This window comes from Carcharhinus amblyrhynchos, chromosome 11 (assembly GCF_965287045.1).
Source record: "Carcharhinus amblyrhynchos chromosome 11, sCarAmb.v2.hapA, whole genome shotgun sequence".
NCBI classification, from domain to species: domain Eukaryota; kingdom Metazoa; phylum Chordata; class Chondrichthyes; order Carcharhiniformes; family Carcharhinidae; genus Carcharhinus; species Carcharhinus amblyrhynchos.
In genome coordinates this window covers 93,506,605-93,518,893 of record NC_137334.1, presented here as the reverse complement: position 1 = coordinate 93,518,893, position 12,289 = coordinate 93,506,605, and the positions used below count along the sequence as shown (strand labels likewise).

The 12,289-nt window shown below is 42.7% G+C and overlaps 1 protein-coding gene across 1 annotated transcript in view; it reads right to left on the bottom strand.

The window, feature by feature from the left end:
- The window catches only part of abcb6a (ATP binding cassette subfamily B member 6 (LAN blood group) a), a 166,591-nt gene that overhangs the window by 109,073 nt on the left and 45,229 nt on the right, over positions 1-12,289 (bottom strand). The window contains exons 5-7 of the mRNA XM_080199589.1: positions 5,678-5,770; positions 3,186-3,378; positions 795-916 (exon numbers count right to left, since the gene is read on the bottom strand). Of these exons, the coding sequence (XP_080055715.1) occupies positions 795-916; positions 3,186-3,378; positions 5,678-5,770 (408 nt within the window). The remainder of the gene's footprint in view (positions 1-794; positions 917-3,185; positions 3,379-5,677; positions 5,771-12,289) is intronic.

Genomic DNA, 12,289 nt, shown 5'->3' with positions numbered 1-12,289 from the left:
CCACTTTGCTTTGGATCTGGAGTCGCATGTAGGCAGGACCAGGTAAGGACAATAGATTTCCTAAAGGGCATGGGTAAACCAGATGGGTTTTATGACACCGGTTCCATGATCATCATTAGACATTTTAATTCCAGATTTTTACGGAATTCAAATTGCTGTGATGGGATTTGAATCCAGAGGGTCACCCTGGGTTTCTGGATTACTATTCCAGTTACAATAACACTACACCATCATTTCCAGGAGCCGAGGGGCATGGGGAGGATGCTGAGATAAAAGATCAGCCATGAGCATGTTGTATAGTGATGATGTGGAGATGCTGGCGTTGGACTGGGGTGGGCACAATGAGAAGTCTTGCAACACCAGGTTAAAGTCCCACTCACCCGATGAAGGAGCAATGCTCCGAAACTCGTGATACACCAAATAACCTTTTGGACTTTAACCTGGTGTTGTGAGGCTTCTTACTGTGTTGTATAGTGGAGAAGGCTTGCAGGGCCAAATGGCCTGCCTCGATTTTCTATGCTGGAAATCTGAAATTAAAAGGAAGTTCTGTGAACTATCATAGAAGGGGAGACTGTCTTGTGCTGATCTAACATTTTCTGTTTCCTACAGCAGGTGCCCTCACACTGAGTCAGACTGACAAACGTAGGTATTTTCCTGCAGTAGCTAGCCTTGGCTGGGAGAGGTGTTAAACACTCACATTTAAACACCCACATTTTAAAGAGTGTAAAGTTTCTGACCTTGAGCACAAACAGCATCAATTTTGATAACACCCATTTCTCGATCATCACACTTACTTAAGTATAGCGTCATGCAAACAAAGATGATGAGACCAAACCAGGCGTTGAAGTTTGTGGTGAAGTAAACTATGCCGATGATGATATCAGCAATCGTTGGGAAGATGCTGAAAACAATGTAGCTGTAAAGTAAAGCTGAAGTTTATTTATCACTGCATGAATCGCAATTACAGCACACAAAAACAGACTTTCTTGCTGCTTCGAAACATTTTGAGGGGCTGTTTTATTGAACCGATGTTATGTTTATAATCACAAGTATGATATCTATTAGACAAAGCAATACAGAGAAAAAGACTGGCATTTATTGTCCAGCCCTAATTGCTCTCTACAAGGTGATAGTGAGCTACCTTTTTGAGTAGAACAAAGTGACTTCCTGGGCCAGTTCAGATAGCCTTCAGGAGTTAATGACATTTAAGAACATAAGAAATAAGAACATAAGAAATAGGAGCAGGAGTAGGCCATCCAGCCCTTCGAGCCTGCCCCGCCATTCAATAAGATCATGGCTGATCTGTCGCTGCTCAGTTCCACTTTCCCGCCCTCTCCCCATAACCCTTAATCCCCTCTCCTATCAAAAACCCATCAACCCGCGTCTTAAAAATATTTAGCGAGGCAGCCTCCACCACTTCAACGGGCAGAGAATTCCAGAGATTCACCACCCTTTGAGTGAATTTTATTTTATCTCTGGAATTCTCTGCCCGTTGAAGTAGTGGAGGCTGCCTCGCTAAGTATATTTAAGATGCGGGTTGATATGTTTTTATAGGCAAGGGGATTAAGGGTTATGGGGAGAGGGCAGGAATGTGGAACTGAGACACGACAGATCAGCCATGATTTTATTGAATGGCGGGGCAGGCTCGAAGGGCTAGATGGCCTACTCCTGCTCCTATTTCTAATGTTCTTATGAAATGGAGTGATGAAAATTGTTTTTATGAACTGGAATAAGGCAATATCTGGTGTTCCCCAGTGGATGTACAAGGATCACTGCTTTCCTTGATCAACAGTAATGACCTAGATTTGGACATGCAGAACACAATTTCAAAATATTCAGCTGACATTAAACTAAAGTATTATGAACTGTGAGGAAGATAATGATAGGTTTTAAGAGGACATAGAATGGGTGGAAAGCTAGCAGATGGGATTTAGTGCACAGTAATGTGAACTGATATGCTTTGTTAGGACAAATGTGGAGAGGCAATACTTACTGTTACAACTGAGGTTTATAAGATTATTATACTTTGGGACTGTAGTTTTAAAGTTATGTTAAATGAAAGTGTCCCATAACCTCTTCTGGCAATAAGCCTGGGTAGTCTGACTGTTAGCTCAAAGGAGGGCTTGGATTGTTTTACTGAGAATAAGGTGCAAGGTATTTATGCATGGAGGCAATGGCAGAAGTCTCTGGGTTTGCAATGAGTCTCACAAAGTTCTAAAAAGGTGTTATTGGTATTGAGTTGTAAATGGTTGTGCTTTTTAATGTTGATTTACTTGGCATTTCTATCTAGATACTAGGTTGAAGTATTTCCTGTTGCCAGGGGAAAAAGGGCAGAGGAGGCCATTTTGAGATCAGTTTACAGCCTTCCCGAGAAATCAGTGAATATCATAGACAAATGGCTGAGATTTTGTGTGATCTGCACAGAGAAAAAGCTGTTGGGCTTCGTGAGGCATCACAGCTGGATACAGGGAGTAAAAAAAAAATTCAATCTGTGGCCTTCTTGATTCTGGAAGATTTGTTCTGGCAAGACAAGGGAGAAGAATAATCATTGGAAAGGCCAAATAGTGCCCTTCAGTGCTGTAATCGTTCTAAGCCTAAGTTTTAATCAAAAGGATGGCAGCACCGACACCTTGGCACACTTCAGCGCAGTGTCAGCCTAGGTCAGTGGTCGCACATATGCCTCTGAATAAAAATTGTGGACACAAGCCAAATTCCTAAGCTTTGAGCACATAATCTAGGTTGACAGCACAGTACTGAGACACTGCTGCGTTTTTTGGAGCACCTATATTCTTTGAGAGATGTTAAACCAAGGCCCTACCTTCCTTCTCAGGTAGGTATACAAGATCTCATGGCACTATAATCAATAAGGGCAGGGGAATTCTTCTCCATTTCCTGTCCAATATTTACCCCTCAACTAACACTTAAGAGCAGTTAATTGGGTCATTATCAGATGGATATATCTGGGAGTTTGTGGTTTCTTATATTACAACAAATTGACTGTGAAGTGCCTTGGGACATTTAGGTTATGCAAAATGCGTTCTCTCTTTACTGCAGACTAGATTAAGGGAATGTCACTGCAGTAAGAATAGGGGAGATTATAATTACACACAAGGAATAAATAAAATCACCCAAGTCAAACCCATTAAGTGTGATTAAAAAAAAGTTCCTCCCAAAATCCCAAGTACCTCAGCAAGGAATTTATGCTGCTGGTGCCACGATCCACACTACGTAGAACTTCCCCAGTCTTCCTGCCCAGATGCCAGCGAAGGGAAAGTGAGTGAAGATGAGCAAAGAGTCCAACCTGTACCTGTCTGTTGGTAAACTGCTGGACCCGAATCCATATGAAGGAGCGTAAATTGTTCACAAAACCTGATGCACCTGAACGGAAAGAGATTATTGCCAGGTACAGACCTACAATGCACTTACTAGTGCTCTCACCACACGGGACAAAGCTTCCATGAAATTTAGTGTAATAAACTCTACTGCCCTTCACAACCAAAGAACATCCCAAAGTGCAGTCAATGGAATGGGTTTGAGGTATAGTCACTGTTTTAATGTAGGAAATGTAAATGACTGCAACAAATCCTGCCACAGATTCATATAGTAAATATCATCCGTGACTCAGTGGGTATGACTCTTCTCTCCAAGTCAGAAGGTCATGGATTCAAATTCCAAGCACATACTCTAAGGTGACATACATAGAGCAACATTGAGGGAGTGTTCCATAGTCAAAGGTATCGCCTTGTGAAGGGGACGTCAAACTGCCAATAAAGCACTATTTTGAAGTTTCTCCCTGTTCCCTGGGCTGTTATTCATTGACTAACATCACTATAGCAGATCATCTGGTCTTATCAGTTTGTGTGAGGTTGCTCTGCATTTCCTGTTACAATAGTGACTACATCTCAAATGCGCTTAGTTGGCTGCAGAGCTCTTTACGATATCCTCTGGGTAATGAAAGGCAGTAAAGAAATATAATTCTCTCTAATTAAAGCTCTCAGAGACTCTCCATCCCCACACTGTGCAGAATCTTTTATCAGAAACTAGAAACTAATCGCCACGCCAAGGTCAGAGGAGAGGGAGAAGAAAGCAGAATAACAGTCCTCATTAAGGCAGGAAGGGAGAGGAGATTGTGGAAACAAACAGCTTTTTGACATCATTATCTTCTTAGCCTCACTGAAGGCATTGTTTAATTGTTTATCTACAGTCAAGGGTTGATTACTCTGAACTGTACATTTCAAGAGATCAAATCTGAAGACATCACAGGCACGGAACCTCCTTACTCAAAATGGTATCCAGAACCGTTTAGCCATGGTCAATTTCAGGGTATGACTGGCATCCTTTCAAACAGTTTTAGCATTGAGCAACATTACTGCCAAATGCTACAGCATTCGAAAAGGGAAGGCTGACATCAGGAATGGAATGATCATATTTCTGCTCCACCTCTACCACTAATGAATGCTCACAACACTTGGTTGGTCATCAGAACAACTAGGGAGGATAGCCATGCCTGTCTGAACCAGTAGCAGTTTAATACAAGCAAGCGGCTTGCCAGAGATATTTCGAAATATGGCTTCCTTAAGGGCATTAAAAAAAAAAACCAGTCAGCTTTTCAAACAGATTGACAGTTTCATGATCACATATACTGATTCCAGCTTTATTTCAGATTTATTTCTTGAATGGACTTCAGATTTGCAAACTGCAATGAGGGTTTCAAACTCATGTTCAATGGTGTGGCATAACCACTATCCAACTATATCAAATGTCAAACAAACAACATTTTTGTCCCACTGTTATGAAGGGTAGGCTGATCTCCTCTCTGAGAACCAACCACTCAAACAGAAGTGTCTTCCTTCATAATCTGTTGAAGAATATGTGAGAAGAGGGATTATCTGAACTTCAACAGTTTTTAATGGTTAAATCAAAATAACTCCAAGAATCCCTCTGTAAAGCAACCAGCAACACTTTATTTATCTAACAGTGAATGGGTTAAATAAACTATTAATAAATGGAATTAAACACTATTCTAATGAAATGCTGTTTAGATAATAATTCCTACTAATTAACAAAAACAGTAGAATTTTTAGTGACATTCAAAACGCAATCAGGTTTGTCATCTTCTATAATTATCTATCTACTTTGCTGACTTCTTCTGTGTTCTGTTGGTATATTTATGATTGAGATGAAGTGCTCTTTTAAGACATAAATGTAGCTGTTAACACAGAGAGCAGTTACTGCCTGTGTCTCTCTCAAGCTGTGGTCTGTTGCAGTTGCTGACAAGCAGTCTTCTAGCAGTTTGGAGCTGGAAGCTGTGGCCTTTGTACACCCAATGACGTACCAAAAACCCCCCCAAGGAGGATTGGTTTGCGGGTTATCAAAACATCAAATTCAAATCCAATATGCAACTGCTATTTCAAAATGATTGGTTAAAATTTAAAAACATATTCTGATTCAAATGCCTAAAGCCTGTTACCAAAGCAACTTTGTTGTTTTTGCCTCAGATACATTATTTCAGTTTGGGTACTGGATGCACCTGCACTTCTTAACTCTTCAAGCACACCAAAAAAATGACTTTTTTTAAAAACAGACAATACAATTTTACAACTCTTAACATTTTTACAATTAATTATAATTTTACACACACTAACTTCACAACACCCACTATTGATAAATTTCCTACCTGCACCACCTCCCTGCAGGAATTTGAGGAGGACATATATGCAGACAGTCATAGCCAGTGTCTTCCAGGAGGCTCCTTCACTCAGTTCATTTACTGTGCAACAGAAAAGAAGAGCATACATTAGTGTGGCAACTTCAGTCAAAGCTGCATTACCTCAGGTAATGCAACTGACCCTCAAGGACATGCTGGCTAGACTAACGAAAATGGAAGGAATAAATGGAAGAGGCTTATTGATTAACGATATCATTGCAACCTTAGTAAGAGAGGACATAGTGAATGCAATCAGTAGACTCTTTGGTTAAGAATGAAAGACTGTGAAAAGCGATAAACTAATAGGAGTTGTCTGCAGGCTTCCTGATACCAGCACTGAAATGGTGGAACGGAATAATTCAGGGATCAAACAGGCTTGCAGCGAAGCAGAGTTGTTTCAGTGGGAGAGCTTTTTAAAAAAACATTGGAAATAACTGAATAGCTCATCAGAATTACTCGAGTACATTTGGAGCTATATGTTTGCAGAGTAATGAGAGGTTTGGCCATACCAGGTTTAATCAATTAATGAATGAGACTTAGTTAACAAATTAACAGTGAAGGAACATTTATCAAAGGTGATCAGAATATGATCAAATTCAATGTAAAGTATGAAAAGGAGAAACTTAACACCTGACTTGGAAAGATATTGTCATTCCTTCACTGTCGCTAGGTCAAAGTCCTAGAACTCCCTCCCCAGTAGCACCGTGGAAGTCCCTATACCACACAGCCTGCAGTGGTTCCAAAAGGCCTTATCACTAGCTTCTCAAGGACAATAAGTGCTGGCTGAGCCAGTGAAGTCCACTTTCCTTGAATGAGTGAAAGCAATCAGAAGTAACTGGGGTAGAGCCGATTCCTCAACATGGTGACATAGTGAATGAACAGACTCTCAATCTGGCACTCTCAAAGGCATTACTTCTGATGACTGCTAATATTATTAAGGTCATTAATGAGAAACCCAGTCTATTAGTGCAGACTATCAGTGTTCATACTATAGAATTGCAGAATACTGGTTAAAGGTACTGGTACTGAAACAGGAGAGAGAATCATGGCTGTTGAAAATGCAACTTCCTCCATTGAGGCCCGCTTAAATCCTTGGAAAAGCAGCTGCGTGGCATGTCAGAATTCTTGGACAATCTGATGAACTGAAGATGTTGGAAAAATGTCCGGATTGTCGGTCTACCAGATGGAGCTGAGGGTAAGCTCCCAGTTAAATTCTTTGAGAGCTAGCTACCATGTCTGCTTAATCTGGATACTGGGCTAATTAAGTTAGAAAGGGCACATTGTATACCAGTTTCTGACGCCAATGGACAATCACCAACCCTGGCCATAATTATGTATTTTCATAACTTCAGAGATCACCAAAAAGAGTATTGGAAGCAGCCAGATAAAACGAGGGCTTGCTCTATAACAAAGCAAGAATCTCTTTACTTCCAAGATTTCTCAAATGGTGATATAACAGATGCGCAAGGGTTTTGACCAAGTTCAAAAATAGCTGAGTGCAATATGCCCCATTGTATCCTGCTACAGAGGATGACATCTGACAACTCTATAAAGGTGTCCGACAATCTGGCTAAGGTCATGGTCTTCGTGAACTCTGTGGAAGGCAAATAACTGGGAGTAACAATTTGCCGTTCACATTAAATTCTGGACTTTATCCCTTCTCATTATAATTCCTTCCTGATTCGGAGTTCTTATTTATCATGCTGACATGGGTGATCTAGTCATTGAGCACTACAATGAGTTTTTTTCCTGAAGAATAGCAGGGACTTCCAATTTCCTTGAATGGAAAGCACTCCTCCTTGTGCCCCTTTTAGTTAAGGATTGCGCTATGCAGGTTGTATGGCATGAGGGCTTTTAGATAAATAGCTATCTTTTCTTCTTATCTGTACATTTATAATGGGATAGATGCCTCATGGTCTCCAGTGTGCAAATCACAATAAATAAGAATAGTGCCACTGCTGGGAAATGGGTGAGTGGCTTAAGTCTTAATGGAAGGGGTTAGAATGCAGAAAGGGCATTTGACACTTATCCTTCTTGTGGTATATCTTGCCTGCTCTTTTTTTTTGAAAGGAAAGACACCTTGGCGTAATGATGGAAAAGTTTGTAGGTATAGCTCTACAGGTCCTCACATTGGTGAGGAATACACCCTTATAACTAATGACTATGCATATTTGTTTATTTTGGGGTTAAATAGTCCTGAACTGGTTCTTGTAAGGATCCAGGCAGGTCACACGTCCAGGGAAAATACTTTATAAGATTCTGGAGAGATGTATTAATAACAGAGTTGTCGTGATGGGAGACTTCAATTTCCCAAACATCGTCTGGAATATCCCTAGGGTAAGGGGTTTGGATGGGGAGGAGTTTGTTAGGTGTGTTCAGGAAGGTTTCCTGACGCAGTATGTGGATAAGCCTACGAGGGGAGAAGCTGTACTTGACCTGGTACTGGCGAATGAACCAGGGCAGGTGATGGATCTCTCGGTAGGAGAGCATCTTGGGAATGGTGACCATAATTCTATCTCCTTCACAACTGCATTGGAACGAGATAGGATCAGGCAGGCTAGGAAGGTGTTTGTCTGGAGTAAGGGGAGATACGAAGAAGTCAGGAAGTTACTTGGACAAATAAACTGGAAGGAGGCGTTCTTAGGGAGAAGTACCGAAGGAAGGTGGCGGATATTCAAGGAATGTTTGTCTGGAGCTCTGCATGACAACGTTCCGATGAGACAAGGGGGTTTTGGTAGGTCGCGGGAACCGTGGTGCACGAAGGCTGTGTTGAACCTAGTCAGGAGGAAAAGGAAGGTGTACAAAAGGTTCAGGGAACTAGGAGATGTTAAGGATCTTGAGGAGTATAAGGACTGTAGAAAGGAGCTTAAAAGGGAAATTAGGAGAGCCAGAAGGGGTCATGAGAAGACCTTGGCAGGTAAGATTAAGGAGAATCCCAAGGCCTTCTATAAATATGTGAAAGGTAAAAGGATGAGAAGAGAAGGGATAGGACCTATAAAAGGTGAAGGGGGAAAGGTCTGTGTAGAACCAGAAGAAATGGCAGAGGTGCTTAATGAGTACTTTGCCTCAGTATTCACAGTGGAAGCTGATCTGGGAGATTTTGCTACGGATTTGCATCAGATGGAAAAGATTGAGTATGTGGATATTAAGGAGGAGGATGTGTTAGAACTTTTGAATTCTATCAAGATAGATAAGTTGCCGGGACCAGGATACTGTGGGAGGCGAGGGAAGTGATTGCAGAGCCCCTGGCGATGATCTTTGCGTCGTCAATGGAGACGGGAGAGGTTCCGGAGGATTGGAGGATTGTGGATGTAGTTCCTATTTTCAAGAAAGGGAACAGAGATAGCCCGGGAAATTACCGACCGGTGAGTCTGACCTCTGTGGTTGGTAAGCTGATGGAGAGGCTTCTGAGGGACAAGATTTACGAGCATTTGGAGAGGTTTGACATGATCAGGAATAGTCAGCATGGATTTGTCAAGGGCAGTCGTGCCTTACGAGCCTAGTTGAGTTCTTCGATAATGTGACTGAACACATTGACGAAGGAAGTGCTGTGGACGTGGTGTACATGGACTTCAGCAAGGCGTTTGATAAGGTCCCCCGTGCAAGACTTCTTGAGAAGGTGAGAGGGCATGGGATCCAAGGGCCTTTGGCCTTGTGGATCCAGAACTGGCTTGCTTGCAGAAGGCAGCGAGTGGTTGTGGATGGGTCTTTTTCGGCATGGAGGTCAGTCACCAGTGGAGTGCCCCAGGGATCTGTCCTAGGACCCTTGCTGTTTGTCATTTTCATAAATGACCTGGATGAGGGAGTGGAGGGATGGGTAAGTAAGTTCGCTGATGACACGAAGGTCGGTGGTGTTGTGGATGGTCTGGAAGGATGTCAAAAGTTGCAGCAGGACATAAATAGGATGCAGGACTGGGCGGAGAAGTGGCAGATGGACTTCAACGCAGATAAATGTGTAGTCGTCCATTTTGGCAGAACCAACGGGATGAACGAGTACACTATCAAGGGCAGGAGTCTTAGTAGTGTTGAGGAGCAGAAGGATCTTGGGGTCCGGGTCCACAGGACTCTTAAATCGGCCTCGCAGGTGGAGGATGTGGTCAAGAAGGCGTATGGTGTACTGGCCTTCATTAATCGAGGGATTGAGTTTAGGAATCGGGAGGTAATGCTGCAACTTTATAAGACCCTAGTCAGGCCTCATTTGGAGTATTGTGCGCAGTTCTGGTCGCCTCACTATAGGAAAGACGTAGAAGCTATTGAAAGGGTACAGAGGAGATTTACAAGGATGTTGCCTGGACTGGGAGGCATGCCTTATGAAGTTAGGTTGAGGGAGCTGGGACTCTTCTCCCTGGAGAGACGAAGGTTGAGAGGCGACCTGATAGAAGTTTATAAAATGTTGAGAGGAATAGATAGGGTGGATTCTCAGAGGCTATTTCCCCAGGTTGAAATGGTCGCTACGAGAGGACAGATTTAAGGTGCGGGGAGGAAAGTACAGAAGTGATGTTAGGGGTAAGTTTTTCACTCAGAGGGTGGTGAGTGAATGGAATCGGCTGCCATCAGTGGTGGTGGAGGCGAACTCGCTGGGGTCTTTTAAAAGACTTCTGGATGAGTATATGGGGTTTAATGGGATTGGGGGTTACAGATAGGTCTGTAGATTGGTAGGTGTTGATGTGATCGGCGCAACTCGTGGGCCGAAGGGCCTGTTTGTGCTGTAGTGTTCTATGTTCTATAATGTGTCCTCTGGTATAGTTGGAGATGGGGGAGGTATATTCCTAAGTGGGGCATGAAAATCTCTGGCTGATGAGGCTTTTATTTCTTTGCGTCACTATCTTATACTCTCTTTATCTTGATCAATTGGGTCAGTGGGCTGACGAATGGCAGATGGAGTTTAACTTAGGTAGGGGAGTCTAAAACTAGACAGCACAATGTCCAGACAGGCAATTTTTTCACACAGAGGAAGCGGAGTGTCTGGAACAAGCTGCCAGAGCTGCAAGGTGATGCATTTTGGTAGACTGAACCAGGGCAACTCAGTTAATGGTAGGGCACTGGGGACAATTACAGAACAAAGAGATCTAGGGGTACATGTTCATAGTTCCCTGAAAGTGGAGTCACAGGTGGACAGAGCAGTGAAGGCAGCATTTGACATGCTTGGCTTCATTGGTCAGAACATGAAATACAGGAGTTGGGACGTCTTGTTCCAAGTTGTACAAAACATTGATAAGGCCACACTTGGGAGTACTGTGTACAGTTCTGGTCACCCTATTATAGAAAGGATATTATTAAACTAGAAAAAGAGTGCAGAAAAGATTTACTAGGATGCTACCCAGACTTGATGGTTTTGAGTTGTAAGGAGAGGCTGGAGAGACTGGGACTTTTTTCTCTGGAACGTAGGAGGCTGAGGGGTGATCTTGTAGAGATCTATAAGATAATGAGGGGCACAGGTCAGTTAGACAATCAATATCTTTTCCCAAAGTTAGGGGAGTCTAAAACTAGACGGCACAATGTCCAGACAGGCAATTTTTTCACACAGAGGAAGCTGAGTGTCTGGAACAAGCTGCCAGAGGTAGTAATAAAGGCGGGTACAATGTTGTCTTTTAAATAGCATTTAGACAGTTACATGGGTACGAAGGGTATAGAGAGATATGGGTCAAATGTGGGCAATTGGGATTAGCTTTGGAGTTTTAGAAATAAACAAGGGCAGCATAGACAAGTTGGGCCGAAGGGCCTGTTTCCACGCTGTAAACTTTTATGACTTTAAATGACTCTTTGACAGAGTGTGCAATGTCAGTAGTTATTTTGAGGCTTTCCTCCTGGGGTGTGCGGGGATCGCATCATCCTATTAAAAAAGGATTTTGTCTTCCCTTAAAAAAGGAAAAAGTTGACATAGCTTTATTGCAGGAAACACATTTAGATGACAAGGAGCATTTAAGATCGAGGTTGGACTGGATGGGGCAGGTGCTTCATTCTTGACCAATAGCCAATGTGTTGTGATGTTAGTCAATGAAGATGTGCCTCTTAGACTGGAGAGTTGGGTGGAGGACGGGGGGGGGGGGGTGATGGTATGTAATGGTCAAGGGGCTACTGTAAGGGGAAAACATCTTGATAATGAGTGTCTGGGAACACCCAGATTGTTCCCCTGATTTTGTTGCTAAAGTCTTTCTGAATTTTGCTGAATTAGCATCAACTAGTAGGTGGGGACTTCAACTGTCATCTTGACCCTTTGATGGATGGGCTTCCCACAGCTCGGGTCCCCTCACCCAACAGGCAAATGCATTAGCATCAGTTTGTTAGGAGGTAGGGTATTTGAATGTGCAAAGAACACAAGCATGTTTTTCAGACTGTGGGAGGAAATGCACGCAGACATGGGGAGAACATGCAAACTCCACACAGACAGTGACCTGGAAATCAAACACGGATCCCTGGCACTGTGAGGCAGCAGTGCTAACCTCTGTGCCATCCCATTTGCTGATGACGCAAAGATAGGTAGCAAAGTAAATTGTGAAGAGGTTGTAAGGAGGCTACAAAAGGGACACAGGTTAAGTGATTGAGCAAAAAATTAAATCTCCAATATCCAGACCACGGGTG